Source organism: Dipteris shenzhenensis, chromosome 8 (assembly GCF_047967505.1).
Source record: "Dipteris shenzhenensis isolate YYH24624 ecotype China chromosome 8, Dip_SZ_1.0, whole genome shotgun sequence".
Lineage (NCBI taxonomy): Eukaryota > Viridiplantae > Streptophyta > Polypodiopsida > Gleicheniales > Dipteridaceae > Dipteris > Dipteris shenzhenensis.
This window is the reverse complement of record NC_141603.1, coordinates 36022133-36043884: the sequence shown is the minus strand read 5'-3', so window position 1 is coordinate 36043884 and position 21752 is coordinate 36022133. Positions and strand designations below refer to the sequence as shown.

Genomic DNA, 21752 nt, shown 5'->3' with positions numbered 1-21752 from the left:
TTTTGCACCCAGGGGCGGTTTCCTTGCATCTAGTTTACTTTGTATTTGGGCTCAGATTTGACATTATGTACTTTCACTTGCATTGTATTGCATAGCACTTAGATGATATTCGACGATGCCTCTTCTTTGTGGCACGTTGATTTTGTGCTATCTTGTATGCAGAGTTCTTGATGTCCCATGGGCCCATTTTGGCCTTTAGTGGACAATAATACACTTTCTTTCTTTCTTTCTTTCTCTCTCTCTCTACACACAGCTAGGGCCCAGGACAACATGTCAGCTGGACCCCCCCCGAAGGTATTTTATTTCTTGAAGAGAGAATCTGTTACAAGAGTTCAGCATAGAGCTGCCTGATACAAAAATCCAACGTGAAAAATCAATATTACAAGAGCTTCAAGCTCATTTCAATTTGGCAACATGCCACTTGTCTAAAATCTAGACTTGTCTAAAATCTAGACTAAGTCCTATTACATGCCACTAAGGGAAACTCTGGAGTCTTCGAAGCACTTGGTCACGCGAACCGCCTCCTAGACTCTAATTAGGCTCCCGTAGCACTTAGGAAAATAACTCTTCCTAGTACCTGCAACAATTAATTAAAGCGCACCACCATGGCACCCATTAATTGTTAGCGCTTTGCATGCAAACAACACATTGTGGACTAGTTCTAGTCACGGTGGGCATCCCCACTGAACACATGTGCACACATAACAAATATAAAAATATATATTTATTCTCTGGTTGACCGAAGTCAACGCTCTTGATCATAATTAAGGAGCTTTGACCAAGGGTCGAGGCACCTTAATTATAGCCAAGTCTCTCCAACCGAAGTTGGCACAACTCTCCAACCGAAGTTGGCACATCCTGGAATTTCTTTAGAAGACTCACATGGAATGCATTGTGAATCCTCCAATGCTCTCGCAATGATAACCTGTATGCAACCTCATTTATTCTTTCTGTAACCTTGAAAGGGCCATAGTATCTGGGAGATAACTTTGCATACACTTTCTGTTTGCCTTTAAACTTGCTAAGCCTAGCTTTTTCAAACTTCAAAAGTACCCAATCCCCTTCCTTGAGATCTAACTGCAAATATTTCATCCTTGGTCCTCAGGATAGGTGGCAGTATCACCTTTCCATAAATGACCTCAAAGGGGGCTTTCCCTGTAGAGCTGTGTACTATATTATTGTAAGCAAACTCTACCAATGGTAGGTACTTTTCCCAGTCTGAACCTTGGTCACCCACGTAGCATTTCAGCATATCCAATGCTGTAGAATTTGCTAGTTCACTTTGACCATCTGTCTGGGGATGGAAAGAAGAAGAAAAATTCAGATTCGTCCCCATGTTATCAAATAAAGCTCTCCATAATAGACTGGTCATTCTAGGATCTCGATCACTAACAATGGACTTAGGCATACCATGATGCTTAAAGATCTATGCCATGAAAAGCTTAGCCATATGATCTGCCTTTATGGTTTTGCGAACCAGAATGAAATGAGCTTGCTTGCTGAATCTATCAATGATAGTCCAAATCCCATCATTCCTTGACTTTGATCTTGGCAAATCAAAAATAAAGTCCATTGTAATACTTTCCCATGGTGCCTGAGGCACGGGAAGAGGCATAAGTAGGCCAGGTGCCTTCCATCTATCATACTTTATTTTTTGACACGTAAGGCATTCAGTAACAAACTGATGTATATCTTTCCGCATCCCTGGCCAAAAGAAATACCTCTCTAGTGCTAGAGTTGTTGCTGTAATTCCTCTCTGTCCAGCATAGGGAGGTGCATGGCATTCCTCCAAAACCTTTTTCCTCATCTCCTGGGTGATGCATAGGCAATCATCTTTCATTAGATACCCATCTTTCAAGGAATAGTGACTGGTGGATTGCCCCTCTTGCATTCGCTGTAAAATCTCACCAAAATCTGCATCACTAGCATATTGCTCCCTCATGCCTTCTAGGTCCTGATGATAAGCAATAGTCACATTATTGACCTGGGGTCTTCGGGACAAGGCATCTGCCACTCTGTTCCAAATTCCTGGGGTATGGACAATCTGAAAATGATACATTGACAGCATGTTTGCCCATTTCATATGCTTCTCGGAAAGCTTGGTCTGAGTCAAAAAGTATCTCAAACTTTGGTGATCTGTTTTAACAGTAAAATCTGCACCCAAAAGATAGTGCTTCCATGTATGGATGAATTACAGCCAATAACTCTTTCTCATAGATTCCCAAATATCTTTCTGCATCCCGTGAGTCTCCTACTCTCATAAGCCACTACATTACCATTCTGATGCAATGCAGCCCCAACACATTCCCCACAAGCATCACAATCCACATCAAATGGTTGATACAAACCTGGAACGATTAAGATTGGCTCTGTAGTCAGCCTCTCCTTGAGTGTGGTGAAGGCTGTCTTTTGAGGAATTCCCCATCTAAAAGCTGCATTTTTCTTAGTAAGATCGTGGAGTGGAGCGGCTATATCCGCAAAATGCCTGATAAACCTTCTATAGTAAGAACACAGGCCTAGGAAACTTAGAACTTCATGCACAGTTTTCAGCTCTAGCCATTCCTGAATGGCACGGATCTTTGCTGGATCCATCTGTATCCCATTCTTGGATATTATATGCCCCAGATAATGGATTTCTTCCAGGAAAAATTCACTTTTCTTACTCTTTGCATAGAGCTTATGATTTCTTAGCTCTTGAAACACTATAGCAAGATGTTCCTTGTGCTCTTCTTCGGACTTCTTTGCATAGAGCTTATGATTTCTTAGCTCTTGAAACACTATAGCAAGATGTTCCTTGTGCTCTTCTTCGGACTTAAAAAAGACAATTATGTCATCGAAGAAGGTACCAGTGAACTGTCTGTAGGGTCGGAAGATACAATCCATCATCCTATTGAAGGTAGCTGGGGCATTGGTCAATCCAAAAGGCATCACCAGATATTCATACAATCCAAAAGTAGTGCGGAATGCTGTCTTGTGCACATCTTGAGGCTATATCCTCACTTGGTGATAGCTACTTTTTATCCTGCTGAAAACTAAAGCTCCATTTAACTGATCCAGCACATCATCAATGCGCGGAATAGGGAATCTATTCTTGATGGTCATTTTGTTCAGTGCACGGTAATCGACGCACATACGGAATGAGCCATCTTTCTTCTGTACTAGCAGTACACGGAAACAAAAAGGAGAAGAACTAGGCTGAATCAACCCCTTGGACAACAAGTCCTGCACCTGAGTCATAATCTCTTCTCGCTGAGTTGCACTAACTCCGTATGGGGGCCTATTGGGTGGCTCGCTTCCAGGAATGAGTTCTATGCCATGATCCTCAAGTCTCTCAGGGGGTAACTCCCTAGGCAAAGCGTCAGAAAAACAATCTTTAAAATTTTCAATAAACTCAAATTTATTATGATCTGCCTCACTTGTTTCAGCATACATTTCCACATCTCTCTCTTTTACAAAAATCATCTTTATTTCTATTCCAACAGAACTATTTGATACAATGGGAATAGTTTCCCCTCTATTCCTAGCAACCACACGATATTCTTTGCCCCTATGTACAAACTCCAGCACTCTTTCAGGAAGAGTCAACTTCACTGCCTTGCGATGAAACCAAGGCATACCTAAGACTACATCATGATGTTTCAGTGGAGAAATGAAGAAGTCTTCCTAATCCACATAACTCTGTATATGAAGACGGAGCTTCCCTATCAAGGGAGTGACTGGCACAGGGTTTCCACAGAACATCTGATCGGCATCCAAAGCCCTACCCAACTCCTCCATCTTTATTCTCGGCCTCAGGGCTAGGTCCTCTGATATGAAGTTATCAGTAGCCCTGGATCAAATAAAATCAGCGCTTGTTGGTCTCTGATTTTGCCCCATGATAGCAGCAATTCTCATTCTTCTGGGTTTGAAACATGACCCAGTATGTGCCATCGGCTTTTGCGGTCCCCGTGGCTTCTCTGCCTCTTTTCCCTTCGAAGTTGAAGGCTTTTCTGGGCACTGGGCAGCCACATGCCCCTCTTTCCCACACTTAAAGCATTTCCCATCTCTGCGGAATTCAACTATCTGTTCAGGAGTGAATGGGGATTTGCCTTTATATGACTTTGAAAACTGAGTACCCCTCGGCTTCTGAGGCTGAAACCCTTTCTTTTCAACCTTGGGATACTCTTTCTTTTCTGATTTTGAAAAATCAGCTTTCTTTCTTTCAGCACGTCCTGCATGCAAGGATAGTAGTGTGGATGGATCTTGTAACGGCACCAGACTAGCTACTGAAGCTGAATGCATAAGGTCTTGAATGTTCTTTGCCCCCAAAGCATTTACTACTGCCTGGATTCTCGGATTGAGACCTGCTCTGTACTTTCTCGTTTGGGTTCCTTTGGAGATCTTTTTGAAAGGTGCAACCTGCAAATAAGCATCCCAAACTTTTGGTTGTACACATCCACTGTATCTCCTGCATCCATGTGCAAACTGTCCCAATCTTGAAGAACATGATCTCTAAACTGTTTAGGCATAAACTGTTGGTAGAAGGCTTTCTTGAAGTCCTTCCACTTCTTTGGGGCTGACCCATCTGTGGTCTGTGCACTCCACCATGCACTAGCTGTCGCTGTCAAGTGCAAACTGACCATTCTTAACTTGGAGGATTCTGAAAACTTTTCTACACCGAATGCAGCATCAAACTGACTGATGAACTGCGATGCTTTGTCTGTATGACCATGCTGTCCATTGTAGGTCATAAACTTGACAGATTTACCTCCCTCTTTGAATTCCTTGGTCTCTCTGAAAGACTTACTCTTCCTAGTCTTCTTGTGTTTCCTTCTTTTCCTTGATGGTTTATCTGATAAAGAAGAAGATACAGAAGTCGAGCTCGAGGTAGACGGTGATGGACTAGGAGATCGGTGATGATGCCTCGATTTCTTTCTGCTATGAGACCGTCCCCTATGAGATCTCTCTCTCTCTGGCTGTACACGAGAGTGTGCCTCTGGCATTAGCACATCACTGTATTAGGCATATTTTCTACTTGAAACAAATGCTGAGCTCTTGGATCCCTTCTAAAACTTTCCATCTCCTGCATACGTGTGCGTACCATCTGCTCAAACTCTTGCTGAGTTTGTTGCACACTTCTCTGTCTTGGATGTGCATCCCTATCTTGTGAATCCATCTGGCGAGGTGATTGAGCCATTTTCCTTCAACTTGTCTAAGATCTGCAAGTTTCTCACACACACTGTGTATGCAACTGATGCACACTGCCTTTGCTTTTCAAAGAGAAAATTTACCTCAACAAGAGGTGTCTTGCATTCACAATCTATGCCAGTACCGGGCTGTCAACTCAAGGCATATACCCACAAAGCTGCCAAGGCATCAATAACTATATTGCCCCTTTTTTGGCTGTTGCAAAAAGCATTCAGAATGCATCTGACTCATCTTTTCCTGAGCACAAAGGCATGCATATTCTTTTTCTGCAAATCTCTGATTTTACTGTGTTTCTGCTGCTTTTCTGACAGTAAATACTCTCTCAGATAGGTGAAGACTGCTGGCAGAAACAGTCTCTGCAACTGTCTTCTTCTTCTTCTTTTTTTTACAGTAACCATATGGAATAACTGGCTGGTTACTCTAACCAGACTGACTGGTTCTGGTCTGGTTAGTCTGCAACTAGACTAACTGGGCTGGTCACAGTCTGGTTACAGTGACCAGACTAGACTGGTTGGGTCAACTAACCGGACCTCTAACCAGTCCACTAACCAAGGTTGAGTTAGATTAACCCCTGGTCAGCCATGTCAGCATCCATGTCAGCTGTCGGAATGCCAGGTCATCTCACACATGCATGCCACGCCATCCCTGCATGTGGGTCTGCCACATCAGCTGACACATGTCAAAATGACACGTCAGCACTGTTCTGTGCACTGCCACGTGTCGTATGTGCCACATCAGCTCTGGCTGCCTTGCCTGCCACATCAGCACCATGTGTCAGATCTGCCACGTCAGGTGGGCTGCCACATCAGCCTAAGGTCAGAGACGTTGGGTGCAGGCGACGGAATTCTGTAGACCATCGCGCGTCGCGCGTTACGCCCCTTGTTCACAAAACATTTCGACGCATCTTCTTCCATGTAGCGCCTCGTTTTCTCACTACCTTTGCCATTCACAAGCAAGCGCCAGCGTGAAAGCTTCAACGCACAAGAAGGCGCCTGCCTTACTTTGAGATTCCCTTTTCTCTCTCCTCCTCCTCCTCCTCCTCCTCCTCCTCCTCTCTCCTTCTTCCCTCATCTCTAATTCATTGGCTTTTTTTACAAATGGTATCAAAGCTTTTTCTTGGCTGGAAGAGGTAATTGGCCTACAAACATTCTATGAAATCTTTTCAGTCATGGAAAGATGAGTGCCTTAGTAGATTCCTAGGTGTTCCATTCTTTAGTCCATGGACTTTGCATATTTCAAGTTTTACTACATATTTCTCGCTGATTTTAAAAGCATGAGCTCCCTATGCCATTGTCTTTCTCTGAAAAAATCTGTCACCATAACTATCTGCAATCAAGAGATGTCACGTGTCATTCCCTAGAAAGGTCATGTGGTCAGAGTGATCAGATGTCAATTTTAGCTACATTGTTAAAATGGACATGCTTATGGAAGTTTATTAACTATCTCACTACCTGTTTAATCTACATTGCATCGATCTATCAGATTATAGCTTAGATTTAAGTTGGATTCCATCTATTGGATCTCCTCAGCCAGCTTTACTAGCCCTCTAAATGCGTGGCCATTGGATTTAGTAGTGACGTAAGCAGTGCTACAGGAATTGGGGCAAATTCTCATCCATCTCTCTAAATCATTCTAATCTGCTACAATCGTTTGTTTTGTGTTACCTGGTATTACGAGCCACCAGTGTTGTACATTCATCCATGAGACATTTCAATTTTCAAATAACTCTATATTTTATTATTGAATGGTGGATTAAGCTGCCTCATGTCACATGGCACCCAGGAATGGTTGCTTCATATGAATATTCAGTGGGACAATCCTGAGGTGGTCACCTTCCATCTGTGAATCCCCAAATGACAACTGCAAGGGGGAGGTGGACCAGGGTCTGTTAGATGCTATATGGGCAGGGGCAGTGTCTGGGCCTGCCACATGGGCTGTTCCGACAGTGAAAGCTAGGCTGCCATATGGACAGCACATGGGATGCCATGTGGGCAGCAAGCACACACAGAAAACAAAGAAGAAATGTCCCTGGGTCCCTGGAGAAACCTGGGACAGACTTGGAGCAGCAGCAGGACATGGAGCAGTACATAGAACCCTGCCAGCAAGTGCCGTGATCCCACGTGGCAATCTCTGGTTGGTGCTCAACATCAGTACAACCTGGAAAGATGGCTGGACAGACCCGCGGTGCATCTGACAGCCTGTGTGGAACATAGGAGCAGGTGGAGCATGAAAAGACTGCGATGGGGGACCAGTAAGAGGCCAGGACTGCAGGCACCTGGGGGTACGGCTCTGTACGGATGCTTGGAGGGGACTGTATGGAGCTGGAACAGGTACAGCAAACAGGTCCAGCACAAAGGGAGGGAAGCAGGAGCAGGTCTGCTACTGGTAGATGTGGAGTGTGGGCAAGGTATAGACCTGGAAAACACCTGCGACAGGGCAGAATTAGCCTGGACCAGTGGAGGCTGCCACGAGGCCAGGAAGGTTAGCAAATGGCTCAGTGGTCCAATCGGTTTTACAGACTGATGGGCTGGCTATTGCAGTCGGCTGTTTTAGTGCTGGAACTCCAACCTATAAAAGGGGCCCATTCAGGGCTCACTTCATCCATTTGGTGAGTCTTTTGTGGGAGCATTTAAGCCTGCTTTAAGGTGCCATCCAGGAGGACTTGGGTGCAGCAAGGGAAGTGGCTGATTGCAGCATACAGGGAGCTCACAGGTCTTCATCAACACTGCCCTCACAGCAGCAAAGAAGACGGGCTCAACGAGGTGACTTGTGCCAGGGGCTGCGTTCATTGGCTGTCCAAAGGAGCATCAAGGAGGTGTGATTGCGGTGCACAACTTATGAGACCCACATAAGCCCTAAGGGGGCAATGTAGACCAAGTGTTTTGGAAGTGCCAAAGGAGGTAGGAGAACAGCCTTGTGTATGTATAGGGGTCCACGTCTAGTCAGCACTCCACTGATAGAGGGTAGTACACTGGACATAGCTTTTGTATTGTGTCCACATTGGACGGAAAGATATTTTGCTAGTTCTACATCTCTCTTTTGCGCATTGTCTACACATCTATTGAAGTACACAGTAAGGATAAGAAGTTTGGATTTGAATATACACTGTGTGAATTCCTGGGCTCCATAACTCTCTTTCTGGGTTAGCTTCCACTGTGCATACCCTTCGTTGTTCTGTAACAGAGGTCAATTACAGGGATGGAAAGTGGTCCCATATGCCTTCCAGATGGTAAGATGAGATACATTACCAATGTATTATTAAGTATGTGCCAAGTTCTTACTGAAAGTTGCTATCCATAAGTTTGATATTAGCACATGAAAGTAGAATTTGACGACAGAGAATATACTTTATTCTGAACAACGCAAATAACATGAGCATTATTGCCAGAGGAATGAAACATAGCAATCTGTACAGGCTGTAAACTGATGTGCCAACAGCAAAATCACACAACTAAACCCATATCAAAGTCAAATTCACCAGTAAGTCAGGATATTTGGTTATTACAAAGGCTAGACCTTCCGAGGAAACCTACTGAGGAAACCTACTAGAGGGAGGAATCAATGTCATCTCCTGACCAGCCTGGTCAGTGGCAAATCAATTCAGGAAAAAAACCTACAGTACCTCTTCAGTGGGTGATTCCACCAATCTAGATTGAGGGACTATCTGTTAGCCGCTCTTACAGCTTTCTTAAACTAATTAGTGGCTACCACCAAAGAGGACCTTTTTATAGATTGGATCCAAAGAAAGTACTGGAGACCCACCTTCATTACCTCCACAGCCTCCATTAAGATCAATAGTCTGGCATTCAATCAAGTCATTTACACATTTAGGTGTGGGCAAAGAATTAATTTATTCAATGTGGGAACGTTTGACGCATCATAAGGTCATGAAGGTAAGCAATTTAGGCAGCTAAAAGAAGACAAATTAAAACATTGCCAAGCTTAATCCATGGCAATACAGATCTGAGTAAAGCAATATCAGAAGGAAATTTGTCTGCTTATCAAACTGAAAGCACCTGAACAAACACTGATGCCTGCTTCCCGAACAAATTTGAGAGTTTGGAGTCGCTCATCATAGCTTCTTGTTGTGATAATTTTAGGGTAGAACTCCCTCGATGTGTCTAGGTTGTGGTTGTAGGCTGTCAGACCAGCTTCTTTGAGTGCCTCCGCTTGCTGCTTCTCTAGCATTCCTAGTGTGCAGCACACTTCCATACCCATTGCCCTGACATACAGACAAGAATCAAACTCTTCTGAATGTGTTATAAAGCCATATCAACTTGATTGCTGCATGTATTTTATTCTTAGTATATACCTCCACTTAAGTTATCATCCACCGAGCAATATTTTCATGATGCTATGTAAACAAGGATGCAAAATGTACACCCCATGTAGCAAGTTTTTAAAGCCCCTTTGAATCTACCATTCATAACATCTACATCTGGCTCTAAAAAGTGAAACTTGTCACCATTACCAAGGGTCCTTGTTTTACTCTATAAAAACAGCTGCCAAAATGGGACTTGCTGCAAAGCACATGTATCAACATTGAATGAACATGCCCAAATCTTATTTGGCATAAATATTCAGTGCATTTCAACCTCATGAGGGGTCAACCACAAGGTTAGAATCATCAACTCCACAAAACACTAGCTAATATTGTAGGAATTCACCAAGGATGGAAGTGTATACAACAGCTACAAGACTAGATCTACTCCAAAGACGAGAGAAATAGCACCAAGATGAAGCGAAGAAGTCAATGCTCCCCAAAATAGGCTGAATTTGGCAAATGCAAAATGCAGAAGCTCTCCCAAACTAATCGCCCACTAAAACTTTAACCAATGTGATGAAGGAATGGATGTACATGTTGCGATATCTCAAGGTGTATGTCTCAGGCACACCTTATGTTTCTATGTGTGAGTGCTAGAGGCACAGTTAGGTGCCCACAAGCACAGTTAGGTGGTGGAGAGCCACATAGGATGATTGAGAGAATCTAGGAGCAGATTGAGGAGATGATTGTGGAGCTTTGAGGTCATCAGTGATGTCAGTGACCTTGTATGAGGTGCCTACTTAAGGACCTCTTTCTTCTTCATTCTATAAGCAAGTATTCTGATTTTGTGTCCACTCTACTCTTTCCTTTCAGTATTCCAACATGGTATCAGAGCCCTTTGATCCCCCTTGAGCCCATTTCTGCCACATCATCATCTTCTTCTTCATCTTCTTCTTCTCCATTTTCCTCTTTCTTCCCAAAATCTTTGAGAGCTTGGTTCTCCATCTACAAACAGCCATTGCCCAAACCCTCTGAGCTGGAAACTCCTCTAGTATGGGCGAACTTCCACCTGCAAGCAATTGAAAAAAAAAACGTCTGTGGTGGCTGCCATTCTCCAAACAGCGAATTTCTTCTGTTGCTCAATACTCCCTGCCTACTCCGCCATTGCCTGAGCCCTCTTAGGAGTAGATGGGCGACCTCAAGACGAAGATTTTGAGCCATTTTTCAGGTCATTTGGTTCAGTAACGAGGGAGAAATCGTCAAAACTCAGTTTCAGCCTGTAGCAACTCTCCCGGGCAAAAGTGCGCACCATTTCGTCCAACCTCTGTGCTGGACCTTCTCTGGTATATGAGCTTTCTTTTGCTTCAGAAAGCCCTCTTTTCCTTGCTTTGAAGAGTGAGCTACAAGCCCTCCAAGTTCAGCATTTCAGTTTTGACAGTTTTGGACAAGTTTTTGAAGATGATGCTACATAAAATGCTACTCTAGCATTTTTGGTTTTTTGAAGCTTTCAATAACTTCAGTACAAGTGTGGATTCAGTTTTGTTTTGACTTGCTAGACCTGGTTTTGATTGGAAAATGTTTATTTCATCCACTTCTATGAAGCATGTAAGAAGAAGCATCATTGTTTGAAATCTAGTCACTACTATTTGCTACATTAAGTGCTCATATTTTGGAAGTCTTTCAGTTATTTTTGCCTTGTAAGAGAGATAGACACTGCCCAATATCTGGGTTAGACCCTCTCATGGCTACCATATATAATCTTGAGAAGTTCAATGGAAAGGGCTTCCATACATGGCAAATGAAGGTAAAATTTGCATTGATGCGGGAGAACTTATGGGGACTTGTCAAACCTACTCCTACCGCTTCTTCTACGGCCTCAAATGCTGGAGAATCTTCAACTCCGACACGACCGGCAAGGGATCCAGCAAGAGAAGAAAAAGCATATGGTATAATTGCTTTAGCTTTGGGTGATGATTACATACATCATATATCTGACTTGGAGTCTCCATCGGAAGCATGGCAGAAGCTAGACTTGATTTTTGGTGCAAGCTCTCACATATCTAAACTATCACTTAAAATCTCTTTCTTTGAATTAAAGATGGCAAGTGATACTACTTTAGCTGCTCATGTCAACTATATGCGGAGTCTTATGACTCAGTTAGCTTCTATCAACTCTCCTATCACCCCTGATGATGCTATGGCAGTGTTACTTAAGAGTATGCCTGAAAGTTTTGATCACATTGTTAGCACTTTGAAGAATCTTCCCAATCCAAACCTTGAAGGCATTATCTCAGCTCTCCAAGAAGAAGAAAGACATATGGAGTTAAGGAAAGGCAATGACACTGCTTATGTTATGAAATTCCAGAAGGGCAAGTATTCTCCTTGCAATCACTGTGGAAAGACAAATCACCTTTCAAAGGACTGCTTCAAAGTTAATCCATGCAAGCACTGTGGCAAAAACAACCATAGTGAGAAGTTTTGCAGAGACAAAGCAAAGACAGAAAATGCAAATCTACTTACAATGAATTTGCCTCCACAAGATGAGGCATCCCATGAAGATTATGCATTTTAAATCATCTCTATGTATGCTCCAGATCTCTCTTTTATGTCAAGGTACTCAGCCTGGATAGTCCTCCAAAATGAATGCAAATAAACTATTGTGTTTTGTGTGTTTTGTAAACACCTCTGGTCACCTTATGATGTAGGCCATGTGTATGTTTTGTTCCATGGTACCTCCTGCAGACATTGTGTGCATGTACATGCAGGGGAGATAACCATTGGAAGGTCTTTATGTATCCCTTTCTGTTAACCTTACACCCAAGGGAACCCTTGCTAGCATGAGAACCTAGCCATAGATTTATCCTTGACCACCATGAGATGGCATGAGAAACTATGAGACTAGATGTATCCTTGACATAGCCTGAGGCATTTCCTTGAGGGGGGGTTTGTTGCGATATCTCAAGGTGTATGCCTCAGGCACACCTTATGTTTCTATGTGTGAGTGCTAGAGGCACAGTTAGGTGCCCACAAGCACAGTTAGGTGGTGGAGAGCCACATAGGATGATTGAGAGAATCTAGGAGCAGATTGAGGAGATGATTGTGGAGCTTTGAGGTCATCAGTGATGTCAGTGACCTTGTATGAGGTGCCTACTTAAGGACCTCTTTCTTCTTCATTCTATAAGCAAGTATTCTGATTTTGTGTCCACTCTACTCTTTCCTTTCAGTATTCCAACAGTACAACCCCCTCTCCAAGACATCCTTTTAGTGGCCTTCCTTTGGCCAACCATATGGTCAATCAGCCATATCGCCAACCTCTATTGATTGATCAGCCAAGTCCTTGAGCCATGTCAGTAGCGGACTGGGCCAGCTGGCATGGCTCATCCAATCTCCTTCCATGGCCATGCCACCTAGCTGATTGGTCGTCAATCTTGTTCCATCGCCCCAAAGCAGCCCCCCCAAAAAAAGGACCAAGGTAGCACCACCACAACACTCAAAATCTAGCCCTGACTTGACCTATGATGCCTCTTTGTGTTTTCTCATATGTGGGCCTACAAAAAATGGGCATAACTAGATTGGACTACCTTGTGGCCTTGAGGGCTAAAACTGGGCAATGATATGTCTAACACCCCTCCCATCCAACTTGTAGACAAAGGCTAATCACGCATAAAAGAGACGTGTTGTTGCTCTTTGCAAATTCTGCTTTCTCATACTGGGGCTTACAATTTAAATTCACCAATAAGTTGGACGGCTCCCAGGTTCGTCCTGCTCACACCTTGGCTAGCATCTGGATAGATGCAGCCTCTACCAAGAGGGCTGATACTTCTCAGGGAATGAAGTGGGTCCCCTTTTTTCTTGGAGTCACCTGCACGATTGAGATGGCATTTTCACACCTCAACCTTGGTTGTTTCATTGCTCCATTTAGAAGTTTATTCTTTGCCCTTCTATTGGTGTATTTCATATACTGCATGATGTTTTTCTCCCTTGAGCTTTCTCAGGGAGGGTCTTTCATACTTTATAGAAGTCTTTTTCTTGAAAAAAAAAAAAGGTCACCATCTCCAACCACACTTGCTAAAGGTAGTTGTGATTTGCCTTCTTGCTGTATTTTTCCAATGCTGGCACCATCTAGCATCTTTTGGATACTTAATCAAATTTTTTTTTTAAAGATGGCAAATAATTTTTTGTATTATGTCTTAAACATAAGAAAGCCAATTGAAGTTCCAATTGCAATTAGTTCAACCAACACAATTGATAAATAAAATACAAAAAGCAGAATGCAACTACTAGCTTTGAAGCCCTTGATCAATGCCTTAGACAACCCATTTGCTTTTCTTCCTAGCTGCCTTCACCTATGCAAGCTTTGAGATTTTGCTCTTTAGCTGAGCTTTTGTGAGTTCCTCTACAATCCACAATGGTGATCATTTCAACTATCTAAGAGCCTCCATTCTTTCAGCTCTTGTATTGCGAGCAAGAATTGCATTAGCTCCATCCTAACAAATGTTAAATTCTAAATATGGCGGCTCAATGTCTTGGTAAGGCATTGCTGATTCTTTTTAAGGTCTCTTCCCAAAATTCTTCAACTACATTCTAGTTGTCTGGTGGCCCTCCAATCCTAAGCTTCTTTGCGTTGAGCTGCCTTCCCACATCCTTCAAGCCTGTCAGCCTAAAGAGCTCTTCACTTCACCTTTGAGTTTCTCTTGAATCTCTCCCTTAACCTTCTTATGCATCCGATCGAATCTCAAAGAGATGGTCATTTCTTTAAAAATGACAAAACCAATCAGGAGCAACGGCTTGCAAAACTGAGCTGGCAGGCAAAGAGGAAACTCCTAAGGCAAAATCATTTTCTTGGAGGCTCCAAGACCCCCTCGGCTGGGCCATGGAGTTCAGCCCAACCAGGAGTATGAAAGAAGAGAAATGAGTTCCTAGAGGAGGGCCTCCTAGGTTGAGCATTTTTACATCCACTTGCTAACATTGAGATCAATGCAAATCCCAATCAAATTTGATATTAACCAACAGCATGCTATTGGACTTTGTGATTTGCTTTACAGCTTCATTTTCCATTGTATTTCATCGTTTTTGTCTCCTACGCTATTCTGAGGGTACAATTACCAATTTCTAACATGTTTCTAGCCTAATTATAGGGTTTTATCTATCTTGGGTATGAGTTTATGATTTTCAGTTATTCCTATACTTGAACTACAAGGATTTATTGTTACTACTAAGGAATCCATGTGTTTCTGAAGTTAAGAGATAGGTTGATACCAGTTTCATGACGTATGATCTCGACGTTGGAGATTTGCAAAGTTTGACTCCTTTCTAGGTTTTTTGGAGTTATTTCTTCACCAACACTGCATTACTTCCACATCATTGTCAAAGGCTAGCTTCTTTTGACTAGTCATTTTTGGACACCCTATTTGAGGAGAGATCATTGTATTACCATGGGTATATGGTAGGGCTCCATGTCTCAATTTTCTCTAAAGATCTAGATTGCTACAATAATTAAAGCCAAGCTTCATTGTAATAAAGCAATATATAAGGGTTTATCCTTCTAGGGGGTGTATCTCATGTACACCACACCATGTGTTGTGTTTATCTTATTTTGGACACCCTACTTGAGGAGCATTCATTGTATTACAATGGTTATACGTGATCGGGCTCTATGTTATGTCTAAAGATCTAGGTTGCTACATAATTAAAGCCAAGCTTCATTGTAATAAAGTAATATACCAAGGTTTATCCTTCATAGAGGGTTTATCCTTCTAGGGGGTGTATCTCGTGTACACGTGTACACCCCACCATGTGTTGTGTTTATCTCATTTTGGACACTCTACTTGAGGAGCGATCATTGTATTACAACGGTTATATGTGATAGGGCTCTATGTCTCGATTATGTCTAAAGATCTAGGTTGCTACAGTAATTAAAGCCAAGCTTCATTGTAATAAAGTAATATACCAAGGTTTATCCTTCATAGAGGGTTTATCCTTCTAGGGGGTGTATCTCGTGTACACGTGTACACCCCACCATGTGTTGTGTTTATCTCATTTTGGACACTCTACTTGAGGAGCGATCATTGTATTACAACGGTTATATGTGATAGGGCTCTATGTCTCGATTATGTCTAAAGATCTAGGTTGCTACAGTAATTAAAGCCAAGCTTCATTGTAATAAAGTAATATACCAAGGTTTATCCTTCATAGAGGGTGTATCTTGTGGACACCCAACCGGGTGTTGTGTTTATCTTATTTTGTGTTTGGGCCATACCCCATTGGAGACTACCGAGGCTGGTACGAGAGTCATCCAGACGACTAGCAGAGAGCAGGTTTTATACGGTATTGTATGCAGTCATATCCACATGGTTTACCAGTCACAGTATTCACATGGACTGGCTTCCCCCCTTTCAGTACAGCATGGATGCACCGGCCAAGTCGATCACACGTGATGAGATTAACCGCATCACACATTAGATCTCGAACTTGGGGAAGGGACCAAGGGTTCCCCACCAAGATCCAGTTCTATCACGACCACAGTATTCACCTGGACTGGCTTCCCCCCTTTCAGTACAGCATGGATGCACCGGCCGAGTCGATCACACGTGATGAGATTAACCGCATCACACATTAGATCTAGAACTTGGGGAGGGGACCAGGGGTTCCCCACCAAGATCGTTCTATCACGACCACTTCCTGAGAATATCGGAAGATGGACTCATCATCAAACCCCAGTACCTCGCTGACAGAGGAGTCTCACATGCTTTAAGGAGTGCCATTGGACAGATGCGGGTCTCGTCCCATCAGCTGAGGATTGAGACACAGGGGGCTACCAGGTCTGCATTGGGCTCTATCTGCTTGAGATCCGACGACACAGAGATATGCTATTGCGACAGATGAGAGAGCAACAGAAGGTGACTGCACCACAAGCTACTGAGGCAAACCGAGCACAAAGACATGTGAAATTATTATGCATTTGTGTAAGCTCCAGGACACAGTGGGATGGAGGAGGAGGAGAGAGCTGATATGAGGGCAGCATGGATCAGTAGAGAGATCTGGCATGATGCTCCCGAGCAAGGGGCACAGAGACCTCGCCCAACACAGAGAGAGACCAGAGAGGTCCTGCCTAACTCAGCCCTCCTCAGAGGGGACCGCCAAAGACGAGGTGCCACTCTTGACATAGCCCACCGGATCCAGAGCTCGAGGAGACCACTAACTCTTTGTCCACAAATGACAATCTCATTCAACTTGCACCCTAGTGCTAAAATTACAATTAAATTGTCTTGGAAATGTCTTTTCACAATTCTCATTGTCATGCTATGCAGGAGCTATAAAAATTGTAATTTTACTCTCTGTTTTTTAGGCCAGCATTGGGCTGATTGCAACAATTCAAGTTTCATGACGTTCAACTTCTAGATCAACAGTCACGGCTTCGAAAAGTTATGTCTCAATTTGTATCAAAGAGGATCATTAGATCCTTGGCTAGTTTCTGCATGCCGTAGAAATAGCAAATGGATAATGTGTGTGCGCCGGAAGAATCTTTAAGAGAGGCAAAGGGAATGCTTTAACTTTCTGTGTCCACAAGAGAGAACTCACAAACACCAAATTCTGGAGATAGACAACAGTATAGTCTCAGAATATATTGCACAAATCTAAGCCAAACACGCTTACAGTATCCCAAAACACACAGCAGTCCGCTGCCCTGGATGCTCTGTGGTCAGCATAAAGACTGCTCCTACTTCTGTCTCATGTAGGGCATCAAGTAACGGTTAACAGCTTCCTATAAAGAGTGTAAGGGTAAAAAGAAAGTGCATGGATCTCATAGAAGCAGCACACTGTATGCTGAAAGGCATGGGAATGCGGAAGGTGTTTTGGGTTGAAGCTGTACCTACTGCATATAGCCACGTAAAGATAGGGAAGAGGAGAAAACTGAGATCGTCAGCTAACCGAGGGAAAAAGAGCGCAGACTCACCCCACCCAGCCATACGCTTTTTTAAGTATCAGTGACCATCCAAAAGATCATAAGAGTATGTAATACCATCATATAGAATAATCTCTCAACCAGACGGTGACATTGTAATACAGATCTCCTAATGACGTCAACTTGCTCTTAGTCAGAGGCATCTTGGACACCTCACTATTGGGGAAACATATCTGATGAAGGTCCTCAAAAGAAAATTAGACTCACATGCCTTATCCTAAGGAGAGTGCTGCCTATGCCAGTAGGATGGCATCTTTAAAAACACTAAAAAGGTATCATTAACCTAAGGGTGGTATCAAAAATCATTATTGTGACTAGGAGAGTCATAAGTAACTTAACTAAGAAGATTGTGCCATCTGTACCTTGACCATCAACCTCGAGTGTTGACCAACATTAAGCATGGTTCTGTCCTTCAAGAACACCATAAACCCGTGTATATATTCAATGCAGAACAAACTCAGGAAGGTTTATTCCTTCACATATTTTGAAACTCAATACAGTTGTGACTCTTAGAAATGTGGAGGTATGATCCGCATTCGTCTCCTCCTCCAATTCCAGTTTGAAGTTATCAAGTGGAATCCCATGCCTAACACTTCACATTATGGTATAAGGATGCGGAAAAGTCCAACTACCACTAACTGTGCTTCAGCAACACACTATAACTGCCACCTGTACCTCCAATACCATGTGAGAGATTTAAAGGTCAGCATATACAAACGCCACAAGACTACCTAAGGCAATCCCCCATACCACCTAGCCACCCCTTGGCTCTTCACATTCCCAAGTAATACAAAGGTGTTGGTTTACTTCGTAAATTTTCCTCTTTGTTACTTTGGCTGAAACCCTACTGACAACAAATGTGAATGCATAGAAAACAATTCCAAGGTTTGTCACCACTGAAACCCCCCTCACCTTTCTCACATAAAGAATACCTCATCGTTGCATCATACATGGCAAAAGCCCAGTTCTTTTATGTGTTTTTTGCATGGAGCCTGGTTTTATGGCATGGAACAGTCACTTAGGCCAAGGCTGCCAATTGGGGCTGCAGCCTTGGCCTAAGTGACTGTGGGGCAGATGACAGGTACCAGTGTGCCCTAGAGGCCCAGCTCAGCCTGCAGACACAGCTTCCAAGCAGGTAGCTGTGCCAGGTGGGCAGTAATCTACTACAGCTTACTTCATTGCTCAGACACGCACACACACTTTAATGAATTAAAGCCCGACTATTTACAGTTACATTATCCCTAAGTGGACGCTTCAGCTTTCAGGGTTATAGACTATAGTACCTTATTTCCTTTACATACTCCAGGATTTGATTGAAGTTTGACTTTCTCCCAACTGTATCTCGCCAAGCTGTGCCCATGCAGAAACGTGTGCTTCCTGCCTCCTTTGCCTGGAAGTACGAGGAAATGATATGGGTTAAAGACTCAAAAACCACCACAGCTCAGGAATATAAAAGGCATGCTTCTTTAAACAATAAAAAAGCCCACCAGTAACCAATAACGCAGTTTAGCGCTGCCTGGAAGCTCTAGTTACACTTTTGTTAAAAAGTGTCCACACACACTTTGTTGCCAAGTAGCCCCCTTCTATTTTGGTTCTCTCTCTTCCACACACACACACTCACTCACACAATTTCTTTTTTTAAGAATCTCTCTCTCTCTCGCACACACACTTTGCAAATCTCTTTGCATTTGCAAGCCGTTTGCATCGTCCATTCATCTTGACAATCGTTTGCATTTAGCAGAACTTCAGGCAGTGCTCACGAGTACTTGTACTCACTTGTTTATTTTGTTCAAGACTGAAATGTAACAACACATGCTACGTCCTTAGTATTTGTAGTGTAGCATGTAACCAATCATGGGCATCGCCACAACTCATAGTATGAGGCAGACTAAAATATATCTATATGTATTTTCGAGGGGGAAAGGAATAAGACTTGTATTTTCAGGTTTTGAATGGCACAGATGTGAAACGCACTATTAAAAATGTCCTCAAGAGTCAGATACCGTACCTTTGTTGCAGCCTCAAGCACAGCCTCGGGAGAAAGCAATTTATGAGCTTTGACTTCTGTCTTATACCGAGAGGACTGAGGACAGTACGCGCAATCTTCGGAGCATCCTCCGGTCTTGATGGAGAGAAGGGTACACTGCTGCACTTCCCTGAACTTATGCGCATGCCTGTGTACTTGAGCCTGAATTTGGATCGAGAGAGTAGACGACATTACGCAAGGCAACCACAAGATTGCATGCACCGAAATTTCTTTAAGCAGAGCTGTTTGTTCGAGCTACAAATGCGTACAGATCGTAATTGCGAACTCAGCAATGCACGGGCAAAAAGGCTCCATAAAAGCGGATGATGACGTACCCCATAAAAGAGGAGGTCCAAAAGGGGAGAATCGTAGACCGCCTGGATCTCCTCCCGTTGCCAGTCATGTCTGGGTCCGGACTGGATGGCTCGATCAGCGGCGGCAGCGGCAGGAGAGGGCCAATTGGGGGAAGAGGGGGATGGAGAGCAAGAAAAAGGGGAAGGAGAAGGAGGGATGGGAGGAGGAGAAGGATTAAAGGAGGAAGAGGAGGAGGAGGAGGAGGAGGAAGAGGAGGAGGAGGTGGTGCGAGATGGTGGGAGAGGGGGGAAGGAGCGGCGGAGGGGAGGGGAGAGGAGGGGGGAGGATTTGAGGAGGTAGCGTCGGAGAGCCATGGAGGAGGAGGAGGAGGAGGGAGGAGGGGAGGAGGGGAGTGGCTATGGAGCTGAGGCGAGGCAGGCAGGCATATCTGAGCTCCAAAACTCAGCTATGGAGCTTCCAAACTCAGCTGTGGAGCTCCAAAACGCTCACACAGGAAGAGAGAGAAAAACAACGAAGACGACGAAGAAGAAGAATAGAGTGCATCTGTAGAGAGAGAAACACAAAACGCGAAGAGAGAGAATATCTAGAGAGAGAAGAGTAGCTCACTAGACGTTAAGGGGCGGCATGACGACAACGCTCATTGTTGGCTTCCTGCCACGGGGGCACTATTTGTGCACATTTGTGAGGGGACTGTTTTGTGCACATGTTGCTCCCCCACATGCATGCACGCGCATGCGCGTGGGCTTGTGTGTGCACGTTTGTGCGCATGCGTGTATATGACTCTGTAGATGTGTAAGTGTCAAGGGGGGCGCGTGTGCACGAGCACTCAGAAGAGAGAGAGAGAGAGAGAGAGAGAAAGAGAGACAGAGACAGACTCCGGAGGTCTTGCGCATGTACATGTGCACGTATGTGTGTACATGGCATGTGTATGACTCCATACATGTGTAAGTGTCAAGTACGCACGAGCGCGTGTGCAAGAGAGACAGAGACAGAGAGAGATGTATATCTTGCTTGTGTTTGCTTGCTTGCATGTCCATTTGCTCGGTCACCTACATGTGTACGTGGACGTCTCCGCACATGTAAGCAATGCGTATTTTGTCGACCTACTACGCAACGCCATTGCATTCCCTTCACTCTTTTAAGAACTAAGAGATTCAATTATGTCATTAACTATGCATTTAGGTTAGCATAGTAATTTGCCTTCATGCTACACATGTGCCTAGCATGCCTAGAAGCCTTGTGGTGGAAACGAGCATCTCACCCTTATTGCGTTTGCATGCATATGGCAGTCAGAGAAACACATATGGTGGTTAGGCTCGTTCCAGGTATGATCATGGGTTGTTTTATACTTGATTTTGGTCATTGTTTTCAAATCTGATATAGTAATACTTTTGTTTTCTATAATCTCGCAAGTGAAGACCGAAGACCATGAAACACTAGATTGGGTGTTTCACCACACGGAAATACCAAGAATAATCAAAAGACAAGTGCAAGGCGAGAATCTCCATGTTGCTGGAAAAGGTGATTTTCAAGTAGAGTGGCACATGGCCGGGGATCTTAAAACACTTAAGTGCATGTATAACATTAGTAAAGGAGGCAACTCAAAGTCTCCTTGTCTTTACTGCAAAGAATCAGCTCAAGTAATGGATTCAAAATAGTGGAAGAGAGCACCTAATAGAGATAAAGTTGACCCTGACTTCAAGGCCATTCTGGACATTCCATTATGTAATGTTCACATCTGCACATTGCATGGTCTATGTCGAATTATTGAGAAATTGGTATTTTTATATATTGGATTTGCTTGGAAACTCCGTCCCGAAAAAAATAGAAAGGATGCTCTTCAAGCATTGGAAAAAGTGTTATCTGATATAGGTCTGCATGGAGGAGATGTTCAAATCACAAAGGATTTTAAAAAGTCTACCAATGGCAAGGAGGTACCAATCAAGCCCTCTATTGGTGGTGTTAAGGCAAGAAGATTCTTGTCTCGACCCAAA

At 43.6% G+C, this 21752-nt stretch overlaps 1 protein-coding gene across 1 annotated transcript in view; it reads right to left on the bottom strand.

Annotated features, from left to right (window-relative positions):
- Nucleotides 1-20308, bottom strand: part of LOC147899441 (biotin synthase, mitochondrial-like) — a 30263-nt gene extending 9955 nt beyond the window's left edge. Inside the window, exons 1-4 of the mRNA XM_087378015.1 lie at nt 19779-20308; nt 19426-19605; nt 18701-18807; nt 9204-9409 (exon numbers count right to left, since the gene is read on the bottom strand). Coding sequence (XP_087234141.1) covers nt 9204-9409; nt 18701-18807; nt 19426-19605; nt 19779-20111 — 826 coding nt within the window. The 5' untranslated portion in view covers nt 20112-20308. The remainder of the gene's footprint in view (nt 1-9203; nt 9410-18700; nt 18808-19425; nt 19606-19778) is intronic.
- Between the last annotated feature and the right edge of the window lie 1444 nt (nt 20309-21752).